This window comes from Diachasma alloeum, unplaced genomic scaffold, assembly GCF_001412515.2.
Source record: "Diachasma alloeum isolate Michigan unplaced genomic scaffold, Dall2.0 Dall_scaffold_00209, whole genome shotgun sequence".
In the NCBI taxonomy this organism is placed as follows: Eukaryota; Metazoa; Arthropoda; class Insecta; order Hymenoptera; family Braconidae; genus Diachasma; species Diachasma alloeum.
In genome coordinates, this window is record NW_021680374.1 from 1,673,281 (window position 1) to 1,684,854 (window position 11,574).

The 11,574-nt window shown below is 38.6% G+C and overlaps 1 protein-coding gene across 2 annotated transcripts; it reads right to left on the reverse strand.

The window, feature by feature from the left end:
* Nucleotides 1-4,445: 4,445 nt before the first annotated feature.
* LOC107036467 (mucin-21) lies at nucleotides 4,446-6,844 on the reverse strand. Of its 2 annotated transcripts, XM_015254438.1 has the most exons (4): nucleotides 6,767-6,844; nucleotides 6,496-6,596; nucleotides 5,393-6,423; nucleotides 4,446-5,134 (listed from the first exon to the last, which is right to left on the reverse strand). In XM_015254438.1, the coding sequence occupies exons 1-4, from the start codon at nucleotides 6,816-6,818 to the stop codon at nucleotides 4,627-4,629; spliced, it is 1,692 nt and encodes a 563-aa protein (XP_015109924.1). In that variant the 5' UTR covers nucleotides 6,819-6,844; the 3' UTR covers nucleotides 4,446-4,626. The 2 variants fall into 2 exon arrangements, with proteins under 2 accessions (XP_015109924.1, XP_015109922.1); XM_015254436.1 differs by having other exon boundaries at nucleotides 4,446-6,423.
* Nucleotides 6,845-11,574: the final 4,730 nt, after the last annotated feature.

Genomic DNA, 11,574 nt, shown 5'->3' on the forward strand with positions numbered 1-11,574 from the left:
TATTCATCCATTTTTTATCCACAAGGGGCAAAATTCTCCTCTTAATTTATATTCAGTCCTCATTATGCAGAAATAAGAGTTGAGAAACAGAATAACTTAATTAGCCGCGATTTCCTGGTTTATTATAAAATATCAAATAAAATAAAAATCGTACGCTGAAAATTTTCCCGCTCCACTCGTAAACTAACTCGTGAGATGTAGTAAAAAAAGAGCAGAAAGAAAAAAACATTGAGCCCGCATCTATACCTGGGGCGGTCCAGATAAGCGCGGCAAGAGGCGGTGAATATAATTTACAGTGCGAATCGCTTGACTTTATTGACTAGTATGTTATACTATGACTTAGGCGACACATACATCGCGCCGAGCCAACGTCCGACGCGACCGCCAACTAGCTCAAGGCGAAAGAGCATTGGCATTAGAACCTCGTGAGTCCCCCCACCTCTCTTCTACTACTTTTGTCAATGCATGTGTGCATGCAACGTGGCAGAACTAGAGAGTGTATTGACGGGTAGACAACATGCATGGCGCTAGTAACCGTCCAACGAGTAAATTATGTATTTTCATTGATCAGAAAATTGTGGACTGAATAATAGCACGAAATACATGCTCTATATTTCCCTTTGAAATGACGTCAATAAGTTCGAGTAGTTTTATTCATTTTTTCGTTGTATTTCGAGGGGCAAATGTTACTGTGAGAATAGGCTATTGAATTTTTATCGATGTCGAAAATCTACTGCAGTTGAGATCTGCTATTTCAACGTGTTTTAATCGCAAATGTAATTTATTATTCGTTCCGTTGGATATTAAAACTGAAATATCGTGATGTTGTACATGGAGAAAAGATTTTGAGGCAAAAAAGGGATTTCTTGGGCTCGATTTAGGGGGAATATCGTGGTATTTCAAATTTCAATGGAAAGTCAATGAATTTTTAATAAAAAAGTGAATGTTGAGGATCGAATTTCGCGAAATTTTTTATCAATTCAAAATTCAGGGATATATATATCTGAAATGTCCTGATTTCTATCAATTTTCAGCCGAAAATTTAATTAAAACGTACGGTCTTCATTAATTTTTTCATAAAATTGTCCATTTTCATTGACAAAATTCCCAGAAATTTCAGTCAAAAATTGTCTATAGTGCATTCTTGTTCATACAAAAACAAAGATTACATTTTGCTAAGTATTTTTCACGCCTTTGGGATAAATTCAGTAGCGAAGCGGTAAATCGGGTTTTTACTATTGGCTAGTTTTTGACGAATATCTCGAAATCTAAAAGAGATAGAAAGATTTTTGTCACGACTTTTTTTGTAGAGCCAATAGAGCGTTATAAAAAAAGTCATGAGAATAATTTTGCTATCTCTCTTAGATTCCGAGATATTCAGCAAAAACTGGCTAATAGTTAAAATCGACTTAACTCGGTTTACCGCTTCACTACTGAATTATACTGCTCATCTGTCTCCGTCCACCGAAATTTTTAATTATTCAAATAGAAGAGAGAAAAAAATGTGAACACCAGAACGCGTAAACAAGGCCACGAATGTGAAGGCGGATATTTTTTAACATGTTGACAGGAAACCAGATTGAGACAGATTTATTTACGATACCTCAGCCATTATTTTTACTACCGAACGACACTCTGGACAATGGGGAATAATTATTTCCCTTATTATTATTAATTGATGTGAAGTGTACGTCCGTAGGTGAATACACATTGGATTAATCATTCCGTTATGAGTGGGAATGCTAAATTACCGGCATTTTTTGCATCAGATCAACGGTAAAATTGCTATTTGCTGGCCAATTCAGGAAAATTCCGGAAAACATATTCTTGAATATTCAATTCGGTACTGAATATTCACTGAATTGTCAGTGAAATTTAAAGTCATTCAAATTAAATAATGCTTTGTAAAAAAAATGAAGTGCCCTATTTAAACAAAATTTACCGTTAAATTTTTTTGTAATCCTTGTGACATGAGATTTTCTCATTCCGTTGTGATCGAATACAGTTAGTAGTTAGTTCGCGGTCAGAGACATGTAATTTGCGCGTAAAAATACAATAAAATTGACCGATCAGTTTGTGATCACCGTCAGTGAGAACATCGAAATGAAAATCAAAATTTGGAATTTAAAAAAATGAAAAATGGTTCCTACTGTACCAATGCTCTTAAAAAATTCCGATACTTCTCCAAGTTTCGTAAAGATGGCGCCAGCTCATAGCTTCATAATGTGACCGTGCGTATACCCGCGATTTATCCGTTAATGATGCAGATTTTATCGATTTTCGATGACACCTGCACCTGCTAAGCCCGCAAAACTGTTTCAAACTGATAAAAATTGTTATGAATAGCCGTTGGACAGCATTGAACAAGTAAACAGTCGCTCATAACGAACAACGACGGAATTGCCTCGCACTCGAATATCAGTAATTGATCAAAGGACAACCCTTTCTCCCAAGCAAAACATAATTATCACCCCTTTTACCCATTCCCCATACATTGAAAAGAGGTTTCACTCGTGCGAGTAGTCCCTAGCAACCGGTAAATATTCGCAGCCCACCCTCAGTCCATCGCCCTTTCAGTATTCAAAATTTTCCTGGGGCACATAAACGTGCAGGTGGGTATGGCTTTGGTGTGGGACCATGCTGAAAGCACGTATACATTGTATATACTCTGACAGGGTTTTACGATCCCAGCCACGGTGGAATAACGTTGGCGTTATCGGGCTGGTACGATCGTGAGGTACGATTGGCTTTGGTAAAATTCTCTCCTGCGCCCCCGTCTCTATGCCTCAGCCACATCGCCACTCCTGCCTCTATCACTCCAATTAATTTCCAATGGATAGCCGTAAAAGGCTTTACGAGACTTCTGAAAATCCTTTGTACTCCATTCTCTTTTGTTATCTGGCTTTACACTGATTCGGCGTTTCATTTTTTCTTTTACTTTTTTCGTTATTTCAGTTTTGCTAAAACAGTCGAGCAGTTTATTCGCGATGAATAATGTGGATGCAAGCATAAGTTTATGTTTAGATGTACATTCAGAGTTACAGGTAAATCTGATTCCGGACGGTGATTTTAAAAATTTAGAGAGACAAGAATTGATGGAAATGTACGTTTTTGTCATTTTTAGAGGACAAAAATTGTAGGAAGGTGATAATCAAAGTTTGATAAATTCACGGTAATTTTTCATGGAAACAGGCAAATCGTATTGACTTTATTTCATAGTTTTTAAAAAATTGCATTTTATTTTCTCGTCAGAAGTGAAATATTCATGAATTCAATCTTAAGTTGATGAGAATAGAAATGATTAAATTTTGCGAATTTTCCAAATTTTCTCTGCAATATCTCCAAAACATCAGCTTCTTGAGAAATTTTAAATGTCTTCCGCCAATTTGTGCAATTATTGAAGCAAAAAATATAAATTACCATTGCAATAGTAGACAAGCGAAACAGGTGAGAGACACGACAAAGCCTCCACGATTTTAAATGCCAGACGTAACTGTGCGTCAATTTGATTCATCGATGGTTACCAACCAACTATTCTTCCTGGATTGCAATCAGCCGGCGATATCAAACGATTAATCCGACCGACAGATTCATACGGATAGGAGTGAAATTAAATCAACGGTGTACGAAATGAATAACTCAGGGGTAACGATAATGACAGGGTATGGCCAGTTGGAAATGGTGATTTTATCTCCTGTCGGGCTTCATTTTTCGAAATGTAAACTCCTCTCCACGAGCGCTTTTGGCCTCGGTGGCACCACGTTTTCCTCCACTCAGTGTAATTGCGTCAGCTTAAAGGTGGAACGAGAGGAATGTCTAGTGAGCTATACCGTTTAATGCGAAATTTCAGGGTGTACTCTAGGATTTAGTATTTCTGAAAGCTTTTTACGAGGCACGTTGATACGACGTGTTGAAGTCCACGGGGCTGTTGAGTTGATAACGCAATCGAATTTTCTCCAGATGACGCAGACATGATTAAGTTGTGCACCGTTAGAAAATTTCTCTTGAAATTTCAAGTAAAAAATCTTGAAATTTTTAACAACGAATAATTTACATGGAATTTCCATTGATCGTGTTATTGATAAATCAGTCAATTTTCTCGAATATCGAATGAAATTTGATTGCTCAGGTTCATACGACAATGAAAACTACTGAAAATCGTGAAAATTCCCTGAAAATAAATAGAAAACCAGAAAATTCCGGTAAATACACTTTTCAGTGAACCCATAAATTTCATGATTTTTTTTTCCTTAAATCGTATTCAGCGTCACAGTTCTGAAAATTAGTAGTCAACTGTCCATGAATGTCCCTGATATTCGGACATTTGACAATGAAATATTTCATACTGAGCCTTTCTTCCATCCTCACAAGATGAAATATTGACGGAAATAATCAAATAGGGAATGGAGTGAGGGATATGCTTTCTATGAATGAATTCTATAGACTCACTGTGTCTGTTGAAATATATTTAACGATATTGTAAATAATTGTACATTACCCAAAACCCAAAAATTCAAATGAATTAAATCTTACAGCAAAGAATTATACATAATCTGTAACCCAAAACATCGAAGGCTTAAGTCGTTCCATAACTGAATAACCATTCAATTCTGTGCGACTACACCCTTAGCGAGTGTATCGATACGCATGATCGCTCCCCAAGCGTTTTCGGTACCTGTATGATTTGAACGCATGTTTCTCTGAACTATCATGGTCTCCATATCGGGCATTTCGTCGCCTGAAATATGATCTGAAGTTCTGTAAATTCTGTTTGGCACCACTTCGGGTATTTATCAGGCTTGCAGACCCCAAATCCAATTGATTGACTTTCTTCCCCTTACATTTTTCCTTCAATCTATTCACAAAATTGTCATTGATCAGCTGACAGCACGGCATGTCTTCTAGCTGGTTGCCCTGCGATTTACTGATCGAAGTCAGATTGAATTCCGGGTAGCTGCAGTTCTCCAGTAGAACGACCAGAGCACAGCATGAACGCTTCGGCGGGGGCGATAGTAACGTAGAAGGGGTGTTTGGTGATTCCGGACCAATCTCAGTCGTCAGTGACGAATTATCGAACGGTTGCGTGGATTGCGGGTTACCTGGTGGGGTTTTTGATGTCGTAGAACTCGTGGAACTCGTGGTTATGTCGGGGCCTGGCGTCGTACTCGAAGTTTGTGATGTCGTAGAATCCGGTGATGAATTCGAGGTTGATTCAGGGCCTGTCGGCGTACCTGGGGGTTTTGATGTCGTGGAACTCGTGGAACTCGTGGTTAGGTCGGGGCCTGACGTCGTACTCGGAGTTTCTGATGTCGTAGAATCCGGTGATGAATTCGAGGTTGATTCAGGGCCTGTCGGCGTACCTGGGGGTTTTGATGTCGTGGAACTCGTGGAACTCGTGGTTATGTCGGGGCCTGGCGTCGTACTCGAAGTTTGTGATGTCGTAGAATCCGGTGATGAATTCGAGGTTGATTCAGGGCCTGTCGGCGTACCTGGGGGTTTTGATGGCGTAGAACTCGTGGAACTCGTGGTTATGTCGGGGCCTGGCGTCGTACTCGAAGTTTGTGATGTCGTAGAATCCGGGGATGAATTCGAGATTGATTCAAGGCCTATCGGCGAACCTGGGGGTTTTGATGGCGTAGAACTCGTGGAACTCGTGGGTATGTCGGGGCCTGACGTCGTACTCGGAGTTTCTGATGTCGTAGAATCTGGTGATGAATTCGTGGTTGATTCAGGGCCTGTCGGCGAACCTGGGGGTTTTGATGTCGTGGAACTCGTGGAACTCGTGGTTAGGTCGGGGCCTGGCGTCGTACTCGAAGTTTGTGATGTAGAATCCGGTGATGAATTCGGGGTTGATTCAGGGCCTATCGGCGAACCTGGGGGTTTTGATGTCGTAGAACTCGTGGAACTCGTGGTTATGTCGGGGCCTGGCGTCGTACTCGAAGTTTGTGATGTCGTAGAATCCGGTGATGACTTCGTGGTTGATTCAGAGCCTGTCGGCGCACCTGGAGGTTTTGATGTCGTAGAGATCGTGGAACTCGTGGTTATGTCGGGGCCTGGCGTCGTACTCGAAGTTTGTGATGTCGTAGAATCCGGTGATGAATTCGTGGTTGATTCAGAGCCTGTCGGCGTACCTGGAGGTTTTGATGTTGTAGAGATCGTGGAACTCGTGGTTATGTCGGGGCCTGGCGTCCTACTCGGAGTTTGTGATGGTGGAGAATTCGGTGACGAAGTCGAGGGTGATTTAGTGCTTGGCGTCGTACTTGGAGTTGTTTCTGACGTAGAATCTGGTGGCGAATCCGGAGTTGATGTTGAAGTGGTTGGCGTGTTTGCGTTCGTAGTGGTAGAACAATTCGGCGCCGGAACACAGGTAAAATTCGCACGCAGTACATACCCCGGCTTACACTTGCATCCAGGTTTGAATATCTGTAACCAGAATGCCCTTGTGTTACGATAAAAGTTGGAACTCCATAAGGCTAAGTTGACAAAGTTTATTACCATTGCGCATGGTTGATAACAATTCGTTGAATTTGGTTGCTGGTTGGCGCATGTGAACCAACTGTATTGGGACTGAGGAGGGCAGGGTGATGCTGTATGTGCTACACCGAACGATCAATTTGTTAAAATTTCCAATTTCAATCGAAGAGTGAATATCCTACAACTCATTAGCTCGAGAAATTAAATCTCATGTGACAATAAAATTACGCGACAATCATAGAAATACCAATGGATTATTTGAAATGTACAATAACCGACCGGCAGTACTTACCATTAGCACAGACCAGGCAGACCAGTAGAAACAAAAAGCTGGACTGAAGCATGATGAACTTGTTTCAGTCAACTTAGAGTCAATGATGACCCAGAAACCTTGGCTTCCCTTTTATACAGTTCAAAGTGAATTAATCTGTAAGAGGAACGTGACTTTTGAGGGAATTGTTTTCCGCATTACGTTATCACCTGAAGCGCCGTATCTCTCCCACTCAGGATCAGGAATCCAATAATAAAGCAGGTGTCAACTCTACGGATAAATTACAATTTTTTCGTCAGCTTGCAAGATCTGTTTTTTTGGTCCATGGAATCTCCAGGATTTACACTAAGGAGAGAAATATGAAGGAAGTGTAAGAAATGGGATATTTTATTCACATTTGACTCAAGGATACCGAACATTTTGCAGTTATATTGTTAATAACTTTTATCACATTGTCAGTACTGCACTATAGTGTTAATACTGGTCCTTGGAATAGTGCAATAGGCCTGAAATCCATTTTTCATTAATATGTTGAGAATCAGTCAACCAAAAGAGAACTTGAATGATTTTTCTTTTCATTTTTAATCTCAAATTTTGACTTTAAATGACCAATTTTTCATTTATAAACATTAGAAATATTGCTCATTAGTTAATAATTGATTTTTTAAAGTAGAAGATTTCAAACGCTTTGAAATCACTAGCGACGTCGCAAGGGTTATCAAATGCTGGAACAATCGCAGAATTTTTTCAAACTACTCACTGTAAAAATCTGTATCGATATTAGTCACAGAGTTATTGTCATTTTTTAAAATTTTTGTTCTTGCTATGCACCGATTTTAATTTTCTTTCAAAATAATCGCCTCAGTGTCTTCTATCTAGTTCGATCAAAAGATGAATGACTCTTCCTCGCTGGTTTCGTACATAATTCACGTTTTGAAATGTTTGAACACCCGTAAAAATATTTTGTCTATGTGATTTTGAAATTTCAATATTTTTCCATCCCACAAGAGAGCAAAGTAACATCAAGAATTCACCAATTCAGGAACGTGGATACCAAGTCCTCGATTAAACCAATTCCGATAAATCCAATAAAAAATTTGAAGTAATAACCGAAATCTCACGTATCTCACAAACGAAAAAATGACTTAACAATCAGTTGTTGAATTTCAACAAATATTTTTTTTTTCGTCAAATTGTTTTATTGCCATTCTCACATACGTGAGAATTTGTTTAATTCGTAAGTGATTTAATCGTCGTGATATCCAGGTTATCGAATTCGTGACATTTTTTTATTCTCTTGAAGTTACTATGAGATTGAATGGGGCATGGTATGAGTTCAGTACGAACATTGTAAGGACAACACTTCAATAATAAGAATATGATGAATTTCCAGATAGAATGGAAATGAAAATTTCACAACTTACTTGAAATTTCATAAAAAAATTAATATTTGGTATCAAGTTACAATAATTTTTCCAATAAATTGAAACTATTAAAATTTAATTTAATTTAATTTAATTTTACTATCTCCTATGATTTTGACATGATATTTTGAATTTTTAATGACGAAATTATAAAAAATTTGATGGAATTGTCAGATGGTGAAAATTTTCAAAAAGTAGATCGAAAATTCCAGCTAAAAGTGTTCAATAGTGTAAATGCAATTTTTTTCTACAGTTCGAGCATCGTCCTAATAATTCATCACGACTGTTACGCGATGTAAAATACTGCCCCGTCATAAAATAAAAGCCCTCACAAATTTCCTAATCAATACTCACACTGCAAAATCCAATTTTTTACCATCAATTCCGCGAGATAAATCACACAAAAAAAGCACTACGAAGGGAGAAAAATTGATATGTATTTTTTCAAGAGAAATGTTCCCTCCGTGAAAGCCCACAGTCCCTGTGAGTATAGCTCCCACTGAAATCGAATTGTCCCATTTGTATAAAATGCAATTTAGCAATGGTCACTCGGTGTGACACATTCTCCTCCACATCTCCGCTTTAGTCCTCAGCCACAACAATCCTGTTCATCTCCAATAAAATTATCGGTAGTAGTACATGTTCACTTTCCCAACGCGCAATGATGGCGGAGCCCCTGCCGTCGAACAAAGTCAAATAAAATAAAACAATTCAATCACTTTATCAATCACATGGAATAGCTCATCGCATATCGCGTCCGCAGCAGTGACAGCTGTCCGTCACTGTCACCATGTCAACCGACAAGAAGACCTGTTCGGAGAAGAACAAATGGGAGTGCAACGAGGACAGAGAAACTTTAATTAGCGTGACAACAGGAGCTGATGTAATCTCTTGCGATGTATTATCCCGATCTCTGCCTTCAATTCAGGAGTTTCTGGATACAGTTGGATGTATGCGTTGTTAGACTAGAATAACTAGTGTTTGAAATGGAGACATTGAAATTTTTGAAAATTGTGAAAGTTTTCTGCCAATAATTAAAAACCATCAATTTTGCACGTTAAAAATCATTTTCTCGGAATGGTAAAAAATTTATTCATATTCAGGATGTTACCAGAACTCGATTTGATGCCTAAAAGAATTGTTTTCCGAAAGTTTAAATAATTTCAATTATTTATTAATAACCAACGAATGTCTAAAAAAATAATAATTCTGTGCAAAATGTAATTTGACTGGCGCCGAATAATCACGATTTTTTTCAACTTTTTTTCACGCAATTTAATTCAGTAGCGAAGCGGTAAACCGGGTTAAGCCGATTTTTACTATTGGCTAGTTTTTGACGAATATCTCGGAATCTAAAAGAGATAGAAAGATTTTTGTCCTGACCTTTTTTGTAGAGCCAATAGAGCGTTATAAAAAAAGTCATGAGAAAAATTTGGCTATCTCTCTTAGATTCCGAGATATTCAGCAAAAACTAGCTAATAGTCAAAATCGACTTAACTCGGTTTACCGCTTCACTACTGAATTGACAAATTTAATGATTGAAAATGGTGAATCTATATTGTTGAATCTATACTTGGATGTTCTTAAGGGGAGACGGACCCCCTTTGTCTACATCAAATCTTATAATTGTGTTTTCTCCTACAATCATTAATTTCTATCTATGAAATTACTTTATTGACTCGATTATCGCATTGTTGAGTCAATGAAGTAGTTTAGTGAATAAAAAATAATAATTGCAGGAAAAAACACAATTCTAAAGATTCATATAAACGCAGGGGTCCGTTTCCCCTTAAGACGTCTTGAAGATACTAGTTTCCACACCGTGCATCGTCATAGCCGGACCAGCGTGACAACGGGGAAAACTCGATCTAGGGGAGGGCTAGCCAGCAACGGGGTCCCTTCAATGAGAACGTTCGAGAGGAAGAGAATAAAAGATAGAAACTATGCTCCACGAATCCCAATTTCACTCTCGCCCCGACCACCGGGCTTTCTACCCTCGTTGGAAGTAGGAGTAGACGAAGCATGGGAAGAGAAAAGGGGTGGACCTAGGGGGACTAAGAAGCCTTTGTTACAGGGAGAAACGACTGTGGCACGTCCCTGGCCCACTGACCCTGCTCCCATCCGCCAATCAGGTTCTACAGGGAACCACAGGCCGAGGGGTTAGGAGGGGTTCAAAATGATGCAGTTAGATGTTTAACGAAGCCCCCGAAGACACGGGGTGTTTAAGCCAATGGAGATTAGGCAGTGATTTGCTGTTTCCAAGTTTTGAGAGCTTGTTGGAGTGATTGAACTTGTCACCAGAAACGTGAGGACAATGATTGTTTCAAAAATTGCGTTGGCGATTGGAAAAGAAATTTCTTGAGTTGGATTTTTTTTATCAGTGTATGGACAACTGTTTGACCTATCCATTGATTATAATATTTTTCGTTAGAAGTGAATGCTCGAAGAACTGTCGTTTTTCCCGGAATGTAATTCAAATGATGATGATTATTTTCTGGATAATTTTTCTCCCAACTTTCTGTTCGTCTTGAAATTCCAGTGAAATTCCGTTATATTGTCATAAAAGTGTTCAAGAAAAAACACAGGAATTTATGTAGGCAATTTTATTTACAGTGCGCCACTAATTCAGAAATAACGACAGTTTTGGAAATAAGTAGATCTCAATAAATTAATTAGCTTTAGTGTTATCTCCGTCGAAATTGAAGTTATCCCCAAGGTCATACGTATTCGTGAATGTCGAAAGGACGAGAATTCGTATCACCCAATCCCTCGACGAGAAAACACCCGAGGGTCCGCTCGTCCGAGAACATCCGATCACTCGTTCAGTTCCAGGATCTGCGTTTGCTTTTAGTCTAAATGATATTTTCCCTCATAGTTGGAGCATCGTCCGAGCGAATCTCTCTCTCCCCCCATCACTACTGCTCGATGGGAACTATCGTCCCTCTATAAAATATGAGCCCTTACAATTTTTCTGATTGAAGTTCCCTAAGCGTGATGAGCACTGCGAGAAAATGTGCAAAAAACCTTTTGACGGGAGAAAAATTGATATTTACTCTTATTTTTGCGACAGGAGAGACATTTTCATGACTGATATATGATAAATTTATCCCAATTGTCCTGATTTCCGCTGATTTTGTCGAAATAATTGAAAAGAAATTAACAATTTCCATCAAGTTTTCTATCAAATTGTAGATTTTTAATCACAAAATTTCTTGAATTTTCAATTTTTAATTATATGTTCCCCTGAAGACATTTTTGTCGTGTTGAATCAATTTACTTGTCGACAAAAAAGAAAGATTCCACCAAAACATGAAAATTTTTCTAGTAATTATTCTCGTGAGATATTTGTCTTTCGGTTAAATATATTCGTTCTACGGAGAATTATATGAGGCTCCGGTTTTATCA